The 17,500-nt window shown below is 44.0% G+C and overlaps 2 protein-coding genes across 2 annotated transcripts in view; both read left to right on the forward strand.

The window, feature by feature from the left end:
- Nucleotides 1-6,375: 6,375 nt before the first annotated feature.
- LOC120042793 (cAMP-dependent protein kinase type I-alpha regulatory subunit-like) lies at nucleotides 6,376-14,087 on the forward strand (the record flags this gene model as incomplete). Its single annotated transcript, XM_038987599.1, has 5 exons — nucleotides 6,376-6,546; nucleotides 6,860-6,920; nucleotides 7,351-7,472; nucleotides 8,632-8,713; nucleotides 9,798-14,087. Coding segments are annotated over 5 exons (609 nt in total), but the record flags the coding sequence as incomplete, so codon positions are not given.
- Nucleotides 14,088-16,259: 2,172 nt separating this feature from the next.
- The window catches only part of LOC120042789 (ras-related C3 botulinum toxin substrate 3-like), a 9,241-nt gene continuing 8,000 nt past the window's right edge, over nucleotides 16,260-17,500 (forward strand). Inside the window, exon 1 of the mRNA XM_038987595.1 lies at nucleotides 16,260-16,410. Within this exon, the coding sequence (XP_038843523.1) occupies nucleotides 16,376-16,410 (35 nt within the window). The 5' untranslated portion in view covers nucleotides 16,260-16,375. The remainder of the gene's footprint in view (nucleotides 16,411-17,500) is intronic.

Consider the following 17,500-nt stretch of genomic DNA (forward strand, 5'->3'; position numbering starts at 1 on the left):
TACAGACTACCTATCTATGGTCTTTCGTGGTAGATCTGTTGTGTAACAGACTACCTATCTATGGTCTATATAGAGGTAGTCTGTACACACAGATCTACCATCTATTGGTCTATATGGGTAAGATGTTGTGTACAGACATATGGTCTTTAGTGGTAGATCTGTTGTTGTACAGACTACCTATCTATGTCTATAGTGTAGATCTGTTGTGTACAGACTACCTATCTATGGTCTATAGTGGTAGATCTGTTGTGTACAGACTACTATCTATGGTCTATAGTGGTAGATCTGTTGTGTACAGACTACCTATCTATGGTCTATAGTGGTAGATCTGTTGTGTACAGACTATATGGTCTATATAGTGGTAGATCTGTTGTGTACAGACTATATGGTCTATATAGTGGTAGATCTGTTGGTACAGACTATATGTCTATAGTGGTAGATCTGTTGTGTACAGACTATATGGTCTATAGTGGTAGATATCTGTTGTGTACAGACTACCTATCTATGGTCTATATAGTGGTAGATCTGTTGTGTACAGATACCTATCTATGGTCTATAGTGGTAGATCTGTTGTGTACAGACTACCTATCTATGGTCTATAGTGGTAGATCTGTTGTGTACAGACTACCTATCTATGGTCTATAGTGGTAGATCTGTTGTGTACAGACTACCTATCTATGGTCTATATAGTGGTAGATCTGTTTGTACAGACTACCTATCTATGGTCTATAGTGGTAGATCTGTTGTGTACAGACTACCTATCTATGGTCTATAGTGGTAGATCTGTTGTGTACAGACTACCTATCTATGGTCTATAGTGGTAGATCTGTTGTGTACAGACTACCTATCTATGGTCTATATAGTGGTAGATCTGTTGTGTACAGACTACCTATCTATGGTCTATAGTGGTAGATCTGTTGTGTACAGACTACCTATCTATGGTCTATATAGTGGTAGATCTGTTGTGTACAGACTATATGGTCTATATAGTGGTAGATCTGTTGTGTACAGACTATATGGTCTATAGTGGTAGATCTGTTGTGTACAGACTATATAGTCTATAGTGGTAGATCTGTTGTGTACAGACTATATAGTCTATAGTGGTAGATCTGTTGTGTACAGACTATATAGTCCTATAGTGGTAGATCTGTTGTGTACAGACTACCTATCTATGGTCTATAGTGGTAGATCTGTTGTGTACAGACTATATGGTCTATAGTGGTAGATCTGTTGTGTACAGACTACCTATCTATGGTCTATAGTGGTAGATCTGTTGTGTACAGACTACCTATCTATGGTCTATATAGTGGTAGATCTGTTGTGTACAGACTACCTATCTATGGTCTATATAGTGGTAGATCTGTTGTGTACAGACTACCTATCTATGGTCTATATAGAGGTAGTCTGTACACAACAGATCTACCAATCTATGGTCTATAGTGGTAGATCTGTGTACAGACTATATGGTCTATAGTGGTAGATCTGTTGTGTACAGACTACCTATCTATGGTCTATAGTGGTAGATCTGTTGTGTACAGACTATATGGTCTATAGTGGTAGATCTGTTGTGTACAGACTATATAGTCTATAGTGGTAGATCTGTTGTGTACAGACTATATAGTCTATAGTGGTAGATCTGTTGTGTACAGACTATATAGTCTATAGTGGTAGATCTGTTGTGTACAGACTACCTATCTATGGTCTATAGTGGTAGATCTGTTGTGTACAGACTATATGGTCTATAGTGGTAGATCTGTTGTGTACAGACTACCTATCTATGGTCTATAGTGGTAGATCTGTTGTGTACAGACTACCTATCTATGGTCTATATAGTGGTAGATCTGTTGTGTACAGACTACCTATCTATGGTCTATATAGTGGTAGATCTGTTGTGTACAGACTACCTATCTATGGTCTATATAGAGGTAGTCTGTACACAACAGATCTACCAATCTATGGTCTATAGTGGTAGATCTGTGTACAGACTATATGGTCTATAGTGGTAGATCTGTTGTGTACAGACTACCTATCTATGGTCTATAGTGGTAGATCTGTTGTGTACAGACTACCTATCTATGGTCTATATAGTGGTAGATCTGTTGTGTACAGACTACCTATCTATGGTCTATATAGTGGTAGATCTGTTGTGTACAGACTACCTATCTATGGTCTATATAGTGGTAGATCTGTTGTGTACAGACTACCTATCTATGGTCTATATAGTGGTAGATCTGTTGTGTACAGACTACCTATCTATGGTCTATAGTGGTAGATCTGTTGTGTACAGACTATATGGTCTATAGTGGTAGATCTGTTGTGTACAGACTACCTATCTATGGTCTATAGTGGTAGATCTGTTGTGTACAGACTACCTATCTATGGTCTATAGTGGTAGATCTGTTGTGTACAGACTACCTATCTATGGTCTATAGTGGTAGATCTGTTGTGTACAGACTACCTATCTATGGTCTATATAGTGTTAGATCTGTTATGTACAGACTACCTATCTATGGTCTATAGTGGTAGATCTGTTGTGTACAGACTACCTATCTATGGTCTATAGTGGTAGATCTGTTGTGTACAGACTACCTATCTATGGTCTATAGTGGTAGATCTGTTGTGTACAGACTACCTATCTATGGTCTATAGTGGTAGATCTGTTGTGTACAGACTATATGGTCTATAGTGGTAGATCTGTTGTGTACAGACTACCTATCTATGGTCTATAGTGGTAGATCTGTTGTGTACAGACTACCTATCTATGGTCTATAGTGGTAGATCTGTTGTGTACAGACTACCTATCTATGGTCTATAGTGGTAGATCTGTTGTGTACAGACTACCTATCTATGGTCTATATAGTGGTAGATCTGTTATGTACAGACTACCTATCTATGGTCTATATAGTGTTAGATCTGTTATGTACAGACTACCTATCTATGGTCTATATAGTGTTAGATCTGTTGTGTACAGACTACCTATCTATGGTCTATAGTGGTAGATCTGTTGTGTACAGACTACCTATCTATGGTCTATAGTGGTAGATCTGTTGTGTACAGACTATATGGTCTATAGTGGTAGATCTGTTGTGTACAGACTACCTATCTATGGTCTATAGTGGTAGATCTGTTGTGTACAGACTACCTATCTATGGTCTATATAGTGTTAGATCTGTTGTGTACAGACTACCTATCTATGGTCTATATAGTGTTAGATCTGTTGTGTACAGACTATATGGTCTATAGTGGTAGATCTGTTGTGTACAGACTACCTATCTATGGTCTATATAGTGGTAGATCTGTTGTGTACAGACTACCTATCTATGGTCTATAGTGGTAGATCTGTTGTGTACAGACTACCTATCTATGGTCTATAGTGGTAGATCTGTTGTGTACAGACTACCTATCTATGGTCTATAGTGGTAGATCTGTTGTGTACAGACTACCTATCTATGGTCTATAGTGGTAGATCTGTTGTGTACAGACTATATGGTCTATATAGTGGTAGATCTGTTGTGTACAGACTATATGGTCTATATAGTGGTAGATCTGTTGTGTACAGACTATATAGTCTATAGTGGTAGATCTGTTGTGTACAGACTACCTATCTATGGTCTATAGTGGTAGATCTGTTGTGTACAGACTATATGGTCTATAGTGGTAGATCTGTTGTGTACAGACTACCTATCTATGGTCTATAGTGGTAGATCTGTTGTGTACAGACTACCTATCTATGGTCTATATAGTGGTAGATCTGTTGTGTACAGACTACCTATCTATGGTCTATATAGAGGTAGTCTGTACACAACAGATCTACCAATCTATGGTCTATAGTGGTAGATCTGTGTACAGACTATATGGTCTATAGTGGTAGATCTGTTGTGTACAGACTACCTATCTATGGTCTATAGTGGTAGATCTGTTGTGTACAGACTACCTATCTATGGTCTATATAGTGGTAGATCTGTTGTGTACAGACTACCTATCTATGGTCTATATAGTGGTAGATCTGTTGTGTACAGACTACCTATCTATGGTCTATAGTGGTAGATCTGTTGTGTACAGACTACCTATCTATGGTCTATAGTGGTAGATCTGTTGTGTACAGACTATATGGTCTATAGTGGTAGATCTGTTGTGTACAGACTACCTATCTATGGTCTATAGTGGTAGATCTGTTGTGTACAGACTACCTATCTATGGTCTATAGTGGTAGATCTGTTGTGTACAGACTACCTATCTATGGTCTATAGTGGTAGATCTGTTGTGTACAGACTACCTATCTATGGTCTATATAGTGGTAGATCTGTTGTGTACAGACTACCTATCTATGGTCTATAGTGGTAGATCTGTTGTGTACAGACTATATGGTCTATAGTGGTAGATCTGTTGTGTACAGACTACCTATCTATGGTCTATAGTGGTAGATCTGTTGTGTACAGACTACCTATCTATGGTCTATAGTGGTAGATCTGTTGTGTACAGACTACCTATCTATGGTCTATATAGTGTTAGATCTGTTGTGTACAGACTACCTATCTATGGTCTATAGTGGTAGATCTGTTGTGTACAGACTACCTATCTATGGTCTATATAGTGTTAGATCTGTTATGTACAGACTACCTATCTATGGTCTATATAGTGTTAGATCTGTTATGTACAGACTACCTATCTATGGTCTATAGTGGTAGATCTGTTGTGTACAGACTACCTATCTATGGTCTATAGTGGTAGATCTGTTGTGTACAGACTACCTATCTATGGTCTATATAGTGTTAGATCTGTTGTGTACAGACTACCTATCTATGGTCTATATAGTGTTAGATCTGTTGTGTACAGACTATATGGTCTATAGTGGTAGATCTGTTGTGTACAGACTACCTATCTATGGTCTATATAGTGGTAGATCTGTTGTGTACAGACTACCTATCTATGGTCTATATAGTGGTACATCTGTTGTGTACAGACTACCTATCTATGGTCTATAGTGGTAGATCTGTTGTGTACAGACTATATGGTCTATAGTGGTAGATCTGTTGTGTACAGACTACCTATCTATGGTCTATAGTGGTAGATCTGTTGTGTACAGACTATATGGTCTATAGTGGTAGATCTGTTGTGTACAGACTACCTATCTATGGTCTATAGTGGTAGATCTGTTGTGTACAGACTACCTATCTATGGTCTATATAGTGGTAGATCTGTTGTGTACAGACTACCTATCTATGGTCTATAGTGGTAGTCTGTTGTGTACAGACTATATGGTCTATATAGTGGTAGATCTGTTGTGTACAGACTACCTATCTATGGTCTATAGTGGTAGATCTGTTGTGTACAGACTATATGGTCTATATAGTGGTAGATCTGTTGTGTACAGACTATATGGTCTATAGTGGTAGATCTGTTGTGTACAGACTACCTATCTATGGTCTATAGTGGTAGATCTGTTGTGTACAGACTATATGGTCTATAGTGGTAGATCTGTTGTGTACAGACTACCTATCTATGGTCTATAGTGGTAGATCTGTTGTGTACAGACTACCTATCTATGGTCTATAGTGGTAGATCTGTTGTGTACAGACTACCTATCTATGGTCTATATAGTGGTAGATCTGTTGTGTACAGACTACCTATCTATGGTCTATAGTGGTAGATCTGTTGTGTACAGACTACCTATCTATGGTCTATAGTGGTAGATCTGTTGTGTACAGACTACCTATCTATGGTCTATAGTGGTAGTCTGTTGTGTACAGACTATATGGTCTATATAGTGGTAGATCTGTTGTGTACAGACTACCTATCTATGGTCTATAGTGGTAGATCTGTTGTGTACAGACTACCTATCTATGGTCTATATAGTGGTAGATCTGTTGTGTACAGACTACCTATCTATGGTCTATAGTGGTAGATCTGTTGTGTACAGACTACCTATCTATGGTCTATAGTGGTAGATCTGTTGTGTACAGACTACCTATCTATGGTCTATAGTGGTAGATCTGTTGTGTACAGACTACCTATCTATGGTCTATAGTGGTAGATCTGTTGTGTACAGACTATATGGTCTATAGTGGTAGATCTGTTGTGTACAGACTATATAGTCTATAGTGGTAGATCTGTTGTGTACAGACTATATGGTCTATAGTGGTAGATCTGTTGTGTACAGACTATATGGTCTATAGTGGTAGATCTGTTGTGTACAGACTATATGGTCTATAGTGGTAGATCTGTTTGTTAAAAAGACATTATGATGTAAGATAAAATACTGACAGATTCATACTGTGGGGAAAGCTATTTCCATTGGTGAGGTTGTTGCTCTCTCCCTCCCTCTCGCCCCTCTCTCCCTCCCTCTCCCTCCCTCTCGCCCCTCTCTCCTCTTTCTCTCTCTCACAGGTGTATGTGAACAATGAGTGGGTGACCAATATTGGGGAGGGGGGCAGCTTTGGCGAGCTAGCCCTGATCTATGGGACCCCCAGGGCCGCCACGGTCCGAGCCAAGAGCAACGTCAAACTGTGGGGCATCGACAGAGACAGTTACAGGAGGATACTCATGGTGAGGCTGGCTGGCTTTGGTAGAATGAGTTAATTCAGCTCTACGTAGATATATGAAATGATACAATGTTATGAGGTGTTATTTTCCCCGGCAACAACATTATTGGGAGACATTGGTTTGAACAAATCGTCTCCATATAGTTCCTGTTTACACACAGTGTCAGTCCAGTCATTCAGAGGTCTCTAACAATGGTAGGAATTCCAGATGTCTGGGGCTAAATCTGAACACAGTTAGTACACGTTTGGGTGTTATTATGGGACTTAACATGCTCTGTCTCTCTCTGTCTCTGTCTCTGTCGCTCTGTGTCTTTCAGGGAAGCACTTTGAGAAAGCGTAAGATGTATGAGGAATTCCTCAGCAAGGTGTCCATTTTAGGTGAGGAGTCACACATTCTACACATGACTACTCTGACCAACAAGCTGTTCAAAGAGTTGGAACAGTCTAACATGCTACCTACCTACCTACCTACCTACCTACCTACCTACCTACCGACCGACGGGACCCGACCCGACCCGACCCGACCCGACCCGACCCGACCCGACCCGACCCGATGTATGGAATCGAGTCGCTACAAACAAACCCAGCCTGTGATCTTTCCTGTCATTCCCCCTCTGCTGTGGCGCCACCCTGTGGCCAGTGTGTGTATCAGCATCTGCCAGGCTGACTGTAGTATGTGTCTGTGGTCCTCTACAGAGTCTCTGGACAAGTGGGAGAGGCTGACTGTAGTGTGTGTCTGTGGTCCTCTACAGAGTCTCTGGACAAGTGGGAGAGGCTGACTTTAGTGTGTGTCTGTGGTCCTCTACAGAGTCTCTGGACAAGTGGGAGAGGCTGACGGTAGCTGATGCTCTGGAGACCGTTCAGTTTGAGGACGGACAGAAGATCGTGGTTCAGGGTGAACCTGGAGATGAGTTCTTCATCATCCTGGAGGTAGGATTATCTCTGCTATATGCTGGCTGTCTTTTTGGATTTTATTTAACCTTTATTTAACTAGGCAAGTCGGTTAACAACAAATTCTTATTTACAATGGCGGCCTAACCCGGCCAAACCTGGACGACGCTGGGCCAATTGTGCGCCGCCCTATGGGACTCCCAATCACGGCCAGTTGTGATACAGCCTGGAATGGAACCAGGGTCTGTAGTGACTCCAGCACTGAAATGCAGGGCCTTAGATCGCTGCCGCCCCTCGGGAGCCAGTTAGTTTCCTTGAGAATAGAGGAGTAGGTTTACGTTTCACTTCCTGTATCGTTGGACCAGAGAAGAAGCACCCTTGAATATCTCCTGGATAATATGTTACGCCAACCTCTTCTGTAGTGTTTTATTTCTAAATGCTTTCAACTTGTACACTTGTCTGCTGTGTTAAGAGCTTGGGAGTTTGTCTGTCTGTCTGTCTGTCTGTCTGTCTGTCTGTCTGTCTGTCTGTCTGTCTGTCTGTCTGTCTGTCTGTCTGTCTGTCTCTCTCTGTCTCTCTCTGTCTCTCTCTGTCTCTCTCTCTCTGTCTCTCTCTGTCTCTCTCTGTCTCTCTCTGTCTCTCTCTGTCTCTCTCTGTCTCTCTCTGTCTCTCTCTGTCTCTCTCTGTCTCTCTCTGTCTCTCTCTGTCTCTCTCTGTCTCTCTCTGTCTCTCTCTGTCTCTCTCTCTCTGTCTCTGTCTCTCTCTGTCTCTCTCTGTCTCTGTCTCTCTCTGTCTCTGTCTCTGTCTCTGTCTCTGTCTCTGTCTCTGTCTCTGTCTCTGTCTCTGTCTCTGTCTCTCTCTCTGTCTCTCTCTCTCTGTCTCTCTCTCTCTGTCTCTCTCTCTCTCTCTGTCTCTGTCTCTGTCTCTGTCTCTGTCTCTGTCTCTGTCTCTCTCTCTCTCTGTCTCTGTCTCTCTCTGTGTGTCTGTCTCTCTCTCTCTCTCTCTCTGTGTGTCTCTCTCTGTGTGTGTGTCTCTCTCTGTGTCTTCTTTTCTCTGTCTCTCTCAGGGAAACGGCATCAACAAGGTATCACCATCTTTTAACCTCAACTTTGGGCTGTGTTGTGCCCTCTCACCCTCACAGGACTTCTGGGTTATGTGCTTTTTGTTCCTGAGTTTTCCTCTTCCTGTGTGTGTTCAGGGTTCAGCGGCCGTGCTCCAGAGACGGTCAGAGTATGAAGAGTTTGTGGAGGTGGGCAGACTGGGGCCCTCCGACTATTTTGGTAAGTGGACTGACTGAACTACCTAGCCTGGTCCCAGATCAGTGGTCTCCTTCTATAAACTGGTCCCAGATCAGTGGTCTCCTTCTATAACCTGGTCCCAGATCAGTGGTCTCCTTCTATAACCTGGTCCCAGATCAGTGGTCGCCTTCTATAAGCTGGTCCCGGATCAGTGGTCTCCTACTATAAGCTGGTCCCGGATCAGTGGTCTCGTTCTATAACCTGGTCCCGGATCAGTGGTCTCCTACTATAAGCTGGTCCCAGATCAGTGGTCTCCTTCTATAGCCTGGTCCCAGATCAGTGGTCTCCTACGATAGCCTGGTCCCAGATCAGTTTGTGCTCTTACCAACTCCATTGCGGTCAGTGTGTGGTATGTGACAGGGAGTTTGCATGATGGCACCAACAGCCCTGATTGTAATGATGTGGTGCTGTGTGGGTGTGGTGCTGTGTGGGTGTGGAGCTGTGTGGGTGTGGTGCTGTGTGGGTGTGGTGCTGTGTGGGTGTGGTGCTGTGTGGGTGTGGTGCTGTGTGGGTGTGGAGCTGTGTGGGTGTGGAGCTGTGTGGGTGTGGAGCTGTGTGGGTGTGGAGCTGTGTGTGGGTGTGGAGCTGTGTGTGGGTGTGGAGCTGTGTGTGGGTGTGGAGCTGTGTGTGGGTGTGGAGCTGTGTGTGGGTGTGGAGCTGTGTGTGGGTGTGGAGCTGTGTGTGGGTGTGGAGCTGTGTGTGGGTGTGGAGCTGTGTGGGTGTGGAGCTGTGTGGGTGTGGAGCTGTGTGTGGGTGTGGAGCTGTGTGTGGGTGTGGAGCTGTGTGTGGGTGTGGAGCTGTGTGGCTGTGGAGCTGTGGAGCTGTGTGGGTGTGGAGCTGTGTGGTGCTGTGTGGGTGTAGAGCTGTGGGTGTGGTGCTGTGTGGGTGTGGTGCTGTGTGGGTGTGGTGCTGTGTGGAGCTGTGTGGGTGTAGAGCTGTGTGGGTGTGGTGCTGTGTGGGTGTGGAGCTGTGTGGGTGTGGTGCTGTGTGGATCATTGTTCCTCTTCCTCCCTTCTCTTCCAGTGGTGTTGTTTCTAATAGTTGTCCTCTTGTCCGTCTGTCCCAGGTGAGATCGCCCTGTTGATGAACCGTCCCCGTGCTGCGACCGTGGTCTCCCGCGGCCCTCTGAAGTGTGTCAAGCTGGACCGGCCGCGGTTCGAACGCGTTCTGGGGCCCTGCTCAGACATCCTGAAGAGGAACATTCAACAATACAACAGCTTTGTCTCTCTCTCAGTCTGAGTCCCCCTTCTATCACTCTATCCCTCCACTCCTTCTATCGCTCCACTCCTTCTATCGCTCTATCCCTCCCCTCCTTCTATCCCTCCACTCCTTCTATCGCTCTATCCCTCCACTCCTTCTATCCCTCCACTCCTTCTATCGCTCTATCCCTCCACTCCTTCTATCGCTCTATCCCTCCACTCCTTCTATCCCTCCACTCCTTCTATCGCTCTATCCCTCCACTCCTTCTATCCCTCCACTCCTTCTATCGCTCTATCCCTCCACTCCTTCTATCCCTCCACTCCTTCTATCCCTCCACTCCTTCTATCGCTCTATCCCTCCACTCCTTCTATCCCTCCACTCCTTCTATCCCTCCACTCCTTCTATCCCTCCACTCCTTCTATCGCTCTATCCCTCCACTCCTTCTATCCCTCCACTCCTTCTATCGCTCTATCCCTCCACTCCTTCTATCCCTCCACTCCTTCTATCGCTCTATCCCTCCACTCCTTCTATCCCTCCACTCCTTCTATCGCTCTATCCCTCCACTCCTTCTATCCCTCCACTCCTTCTATCGCTCTATCCCTCCACTCCTTCTATCCCTCCACTCCTTCTATCGCTCTATCCCTCCACTCCTTCTATCCCTCCACTCCTTCTATCGCTCTATCCCTCCCCTCCTTCTATCCCTCCACTCCTTCTATCCCTCCACTCCTTCTATCGCTCTATCCCTCCACTCCTTCTATCCCTCCACTCCTATCGCTCTATCCCTCCACTCCTTCTATCCCTCCACTCCTTCTATCGCTCTATCCCTCCCCTCCTTCGCCCTCTGGCTCCTCCCTCCTTTGCCCCCCCCCCCCGGCTCCTCCCTCCTTCCATAACAACGGGTTCCACCAATGATCTGTTTATTTTCTTCATGTTTCTAACCCTCCAGCCGGGACTCCAGATCACTTGGCTGGGACTTTGTTGTTGAACTGGTGTTATTGTATTCGCTATGAACCCAGATTCATTTGATTTGACACGTATGCAGTGAACTCTGTTGGAGGGCACAATGTTTCTGTAGTATTTTAATGTCAACTATGAAGACAGGATGAGTTGTCTCTGGTGTTCAGACGGCAACAGGTTAGGGAGGGTTCAAACGTGACAGAGGGTTCCGTTCAGACCCAGGGTTCCGTTCAGACCCAGGGTTCCGTTCAGACCCAGGGTTCCGTTCAGACCCAGGGTTCCAATAGAATTACAATGCGGTTCCATTACTGTTCACCCAGTGTTCTCTCTGACACCGGGTCAAAACTAAGACCTTGTAATGTGTGAACTAGACACACCATGAGTCTGTCCTGGTTAGGATCCAGAAGACCTTGTAATGTGTGGACTAGACACACCATGAGTCTGTCCTGGTTAGGATCCAGAAGACCTTGTAATGTGTGAACTAGACACACCATGAGTCTGTCCTGGTTAGGATCCAGAAGACCTTGTAATGTGTGGACTAGACACACCATGAGTCTGTCCTGGTTAGGATCCAGAAGACCTTGTAATGTGTGGACTAGACACACCATGAGTCTGCTCACAATGGACAACACCCAGGGGCCATGATGTCACAAAGAAATGGTCCTTTGTGACTTGTAAGGAAGAGAGAAGGATTGAATTGGAACCGCAAATGTGTCATGACATTAAGCATATTGTGTCATGACATTAAGGATATTGTGTCATGACATTAAGCATATTGTGTCATGACATTAAGCATATTGTGTCATGACATTAAGCATATTGTGTCATGACATTAAGCATATTGTGTCATGACATTAAGGATATTGTGTCATGACATTAAGGATATTGTGTCATGACATTAAGGATATTGTGTCATGACATTAAGGATATTGTGTCATGACATTAAGGATATTGTGTTGTGATATTCTTAATGTCTGGGACAAGTCTAAAGTGACTTATGGGGGAGGGGGGGAGACCATCTTTAGAGAAATGTTGTTTTGAATAGATTTCCACCAAAGGCTGATCTGTGTTCTTATACTTAACTTTTTATAGTTGTTTTCTGGAATGTTCTTTGAGGGTACTAAGAAGCTGTGGTTTCTACACCATGAGGTTGAGGGAGGCTGTCCCAGGTCCAGTGGTGTGGCTACTCTCTCCCTATTGGAAGTTTTTCTATCTTTCTCTACCCCCCTTTCTCTCCCTTTCCCATCTTGTTTCCCCTCTCCCCCCCCCCCACCCCCCACCCCGGTCGTTGGGATAGATCTTATAGGTGTCATTGTGTCTGGGCGTGTTTAAAATGCTCCGTTCAGGAAAGGGAAAACTTTTAGTCTACTCTGCCTGTTTCCTGGTCACAGAAAGCAGAACATCAAGTTACTCTGACCAGGGTCAAGTTGATCAGTCTTAAGGGATGTTCACTATTTCACTCTGTGCTACGTGTCCATTTAGCTTCTAAATAAGAGGTTTTATAACAGGTGACGGTTGTGAGGAAAGCATGTTACAACTCAACGCTGATTCAACCTCCTCTAGTTGAATCAAGAATGTGGACCGTTCTGATATCAACTCTGGTTGGTTTAATAGTAGTGTTTCATCCCGTGGATGGTACATGTCCAGTGTCATCCAGCTTCCTAAACACCTCCCATGTCAAAAACATTGATAAAGACAGTGGTCTGTTTCTGAAAACAGCTGTTTTTCCACCCCTTCATTGAAGTGTTAGTTACAAGACTGAACCCTCATTATAAACTGTCTTTGAGAAGTGCCTGGTTGCGTTCTATTGACACTCTCTTAGAATTCACAATTAGAACCAGAAGGATTCCGGTTCCATACCATCATGGAGTCGAGTGTTTTCAATGTTTGGGGTCTAACATTTATCTAACCATTTTTAGTTTGAACCTTTTTTTGTTGTCTTTTTTTGAAAAACCCATGTTTGTTCTAATCCCAAATACAGTATATTGTTGTCAACTGGACATTTGCCATTTTAGAATTTTGATGAATATTTTGTAATGTACTATATAGTATAGCGTTAGCGTAAGACTCCCTTCCCTCTCCAGCATAACGCTATCCAACGTGTTACTGCTGTTATTTTCATGGAAATTATAAAGGAATCCATCAAAACTGTGATGTATAGAGATTTGGATACAAATCAGTCCTGTATAGACTAGTCCTCTGAAAGTAACTGTTGAATCAATCTGTTGTTATGGACGTGTGTGTGTGTGTGTGTGTATGTTCCAAATGGAACCCTATTCCCTATATAGTGAACTGCCTTTGACTAAGTAGTGCACTATATAGGCACTAGGGGTGCCATTTTGGAGGCATGCAGTGTTTTATTTCACCATGGTGTGTTGTCCTGGATGAAGCGTTTCCAGCTGAACTAGTATCAGGCTGGAATGGACATGGCCTTGCTACATCTCATGGTTGATGGATTTCTGCTGTTTTTACATTTTTACTGTTCAACTGTCCTTGGTGTATTGTGTGAATAAATTTGATTTTTTTTTATTTGTCAGGCTCTGTGCGTGTCTGAAATGCCACTCTGTTTCCTATATATAAAGCCCCATAGGCTTGGGTCAAAAGTAGTGCACTATATAGGGTGTCATTGGGCTCTGGTCAAAAGTAGTGCACTTTATAGGGAATAGGGTGCCTTTTCAGACACACACAGTGTATCTAGTTGATGCCCTGCACCCAATGTTGAAATAATGTTAGTTGATGGTTTTCTATGTTCTCTCATGGAGGCCACAGTAAAATTAAGTAGTAAGCTATTATAGGCTACTGCTTCTTGTATAACTTGCCGACTGAAGTGGTTGATGGTCCTCATGAATCCCTAGTACATCTGATGGGGGAAGTCCAGCAGTGGGAGGACTTGGAGGGAATCTAGAACTCCAGCAGTGGGAGGACTTGGAGGGAATCTAGAACTCCAGCAGTGGGAGGACTTGGAGGGAATCTAGAACTCCAGCAGTGGGAGGACTTGGAGGGAATCTAGAACTCCAGCAGTGGGAGGACTTGGGGGGAATCTAGAACTCCAGCAGTGGGAGGACTTGGAGGGAATCTAGAACTCCAGCAGTGGGAGGACTTGGGGGAATCTAGAATGGGTGGCTATTGTCCTCTTTCTCACATACTGATTTGATGCGTTAAGTTCCAATCAGAGTCAAACACCTTTCTATCCCTTTTATATTTAGTGGTTTGTGTCTCATTCCATGTTTTTAATTTATTTGTAGATCATTCATTCACTCTAACAACTAGGGTTGTAAAATTCTGGTTATTTTCCTGGTTGGAGTTCTGGGAAAACTTGGGAAAGTTACCGTCATTCTGAAACCTTACTAACTACAGTGTTCTGTCTGTAGATGAACGGTCAGTGAGATGTTTCTGACACTAACAACAATCACCATTATAGCTTTACCAGGGTCTGTGTGCGACAGCCACTGTAAGTACCATAACTGTAAGGTGCATTATGTACCAGAATCCAAACAGTCCGAGACGTTGACTATAGTTTTGCCTTCGGTCATGTGATCAGGGCTTATAGAACAGAGGTCCACAGCTCAGGTTTTCATTTGTCCCTGGCACTAAATTGATTAAGTAATATCATTGATTGGATTGAGTGCACACACACACACACCTGGTGGCCCAGGTCAAAATTAGTCTGTGATTTAAAGTTAGACTCTGTGAAATGATGTTGCCACGAGCAACACTGCAGATGTTGATGAGCGAGATGCAACACTTCTCTCTCACACAGTCACACACAGTATCTGTGCATGTACACGTGTTCACTTCAGAGTGGTAGCCAGGGCACCAAAACAGGACAAGTTGAGCCTCGTGCTTCAACGCTCTTAGTTGTGGAAATTGATCGACTGTGCTGTTTACGGTCTGCATCTACGCGATATCGCTGAGGCCACCTTTTAAAAGGTTAGTAAGTAAAGCAGCAGACACTGCAGATGGCCCCCAGGACCACAGCTGTGCACCCCTGGTTTAGAGTAATTGTGTGTCCCAAATCAACCCCTAGCCCCTATTCCTACATCCTACCCTTTGGGCACTAGTGCAGAACAGAGAGGATTGGATGGGTATCAACAATATAATAATTTATTAAACTCTTATAGTGCTATTCATTATTACATAAAGAATCTCAAAGTGCTTTAAAGCAACACAAAAAAAAGACTAGAAATTTAGAAAACAACATCGTTCGTGAGATGGAAGTTCATGAGAGGGTTGGAAAGTTCATGGCTTGAGTGGTCATCGGAGGGAGGCTGTCGGAGGGGAAGGGTGAGGGTGGTCTCTGGAGCAAGTCCAGGGGCAGACGGGCAGCACGGTGTCATCGAGGTGGCTCAAAACACCACCTATCCTATCAGAGGGCACGGTGGAGTTGTTACCATATGACTTGTACCTATCCAATCCTTTCCTATCTAGAGTAGGGAATAGGGGTCAAGATTTTTGGTTTAGGATTGGGCCCACTCTGTTTAGTGCTCCCATTCTTCGGCTACGTCCCAATTCTCTTCCTTGCTCACATAGTGTCCACTTGGCTTGCACACTCCCTGTCGTAGATTTAAAAGCATGGGATTGGTATAAGCATTGGCTGGTGGGAGGAGGGGAGTTTCCAGCGTTGCTAAATCCATGCAACAACAAAAAAGTGTGCAATTGCACACTTCAGGAGAGGAAAAAAGGGTGGTGATTCGGGACGTGACCTTCAAGCTCTCATTGACGTTTGACAAGGCCTGCGTCCCAAATGGATCCTTTTCCCTCTTATAGTGCACTACTTTAGAGCCCTGGTCAGGAATAGGGTGTCTGTTTAGGGAAGAGGAAGAGGGCTCTGGTCAAACGAAGTGGTCTATGTAGGGAATAGGGTGACCAGAGGACCATTTTATTATTATGATGATGATGATTATGACTGTACAAGGTTTGCTTTACTGTTTGTGCTCAGTTATAATCCTTTTGGTTTAGGTTGTCCTAATGGCAGGTCAAGCAATAAAACAAATACATTGTTACAAATTGTGTCAACTGTGGTTATTGATGGTTTGTTTGAGGTGTGTCTCGTTCTCTCTGTGTGTATGTCCATTCTGAAGTCCTTCATCACCATAACTCTGCACATCTTCACTACAGAGGAACCCACTGGACACATGGGATATGTCCCAAATTGCCCCTTAATCCCTATGCAGTGCGCTACTTTTGACCAGAACCCATTGGGCCCGTAGTGTACTACATAGGGAATAGGGTGTGATTTGGGATGAACACATTGTCATCTACAGAGTTCAACTGCTGTCGGGAAAAATACAACTTTCCCTTTAAACACGTTCGGTCTTTTCCGGGAGGTTCCGCCGGGATTCGACACTGCCTCCCCTCCGCTGCTGCAGCCTGGTCGCGAGGAGCTGTACCAATTCACTTATTATTAGCGATATCAGAAATGATAAACAATTTGCCGTTTTAAACGCAGGGAAAAGTCAGTCGTTGGATACCACCACCCTCTGCAAAATGCAGGCCATCAAATGCGTCGTGGTGGGCGATGGGTAAGACCTTTTGTGTGTGTTTAGGCTGAAAATGTGTCCTTTTTCGAGTCTGTGAGGGCAATTGTTGCAGTAAGGGCTGGGGCTATAGCGGGTTGAATGGGTCGGCTTTCAGTTCTCTAGAATCCGCTCTCTCATCAGTGCGTGAGCGTGAAATGGATGTTTAGCAATTACATTTTTATTTTGTTAGCCTACTTTGTGATTTCATGTTATTTGCCAAATTTTCCGCCAGGTTTTGCACAATACATTATAAGTTCGGGTGTGAAATATTCTGTCTGAAATTGAGCTAAAGCTATTTGAAGGTTTCATTGAAATAGAAAAACAATAACTAACTAAATCTTCTCGGATTAACAACATTTGGAAACCCATATTTGTCGGGGAGGTTTTTTGAGCAAAATTGTGAAATATACATTAATATGTGCATAGTTGCAGAAATGTCGCTGGGAGGTCTTGGCTGAGACTCATTAAATGATGTAATGCTTTCACACCTACACAGCCAGCTCCTACAAAGGCACGGGTTACGGATGGGCATGGGCACCTATGCGATATACCGTGTTTATATAGCCTTTCTACCATAGACATCTTTGAAAGACAGGTTTATTTGACTTGTGCTACATTGTGATGCGGTGCGGATGCGGCGTAGATCTTGGGTAGTGTGTGGAGGTAGGGTGCACTGGACTGTATAGCGTAGCTAAACAGGGGTGTGGGGGGCCTGTCGAGGATTTTTTAGGGGATGGGCAACACACACACATGCGCAATATTGTACAACTAACCTTGTGGGGACACGTAATTCAGTCCCATTCAAAGTCCTATTTTCCCTAACCCTAAAACGAACCCTAGTTGAGGTCCAAAAGGCTTCTTAACAGCTTCTACCCCCAAGCCATGAGACTCCTGAACAGCTAATCAAAGGGCTACCCAGACCCCTCTTTTACGCTGCTGCTACTCTCTGTTTATTATCTATGCATAGTCACTTTAACTCTACCTACATGTACATATTACCTCAATTACCTGAACTAACCGGTGCCCCCGCACATTGACTCTGTACCGGTACCCCCTGTATATAGCCTCCACATTGACCTTGTACCGGTACCCC

This window comes from Salvelinus namaycush, unplaced genomic scaffold, assembly GCF_016432855.1.
Source record: "Salvelinus namaycush isolate Seneca unplaced genomic scaffold, SaNama_1.0 Scaffold78, whole genome shotgun sequence".
Taxonomy (NCBI): domain Eukaryota; kingdom Metazoa; phylum Chordata; class Actinopteri; order Salmoniformes; family Salmonidae; genus Salvelinus; species Salvelinus namaycush.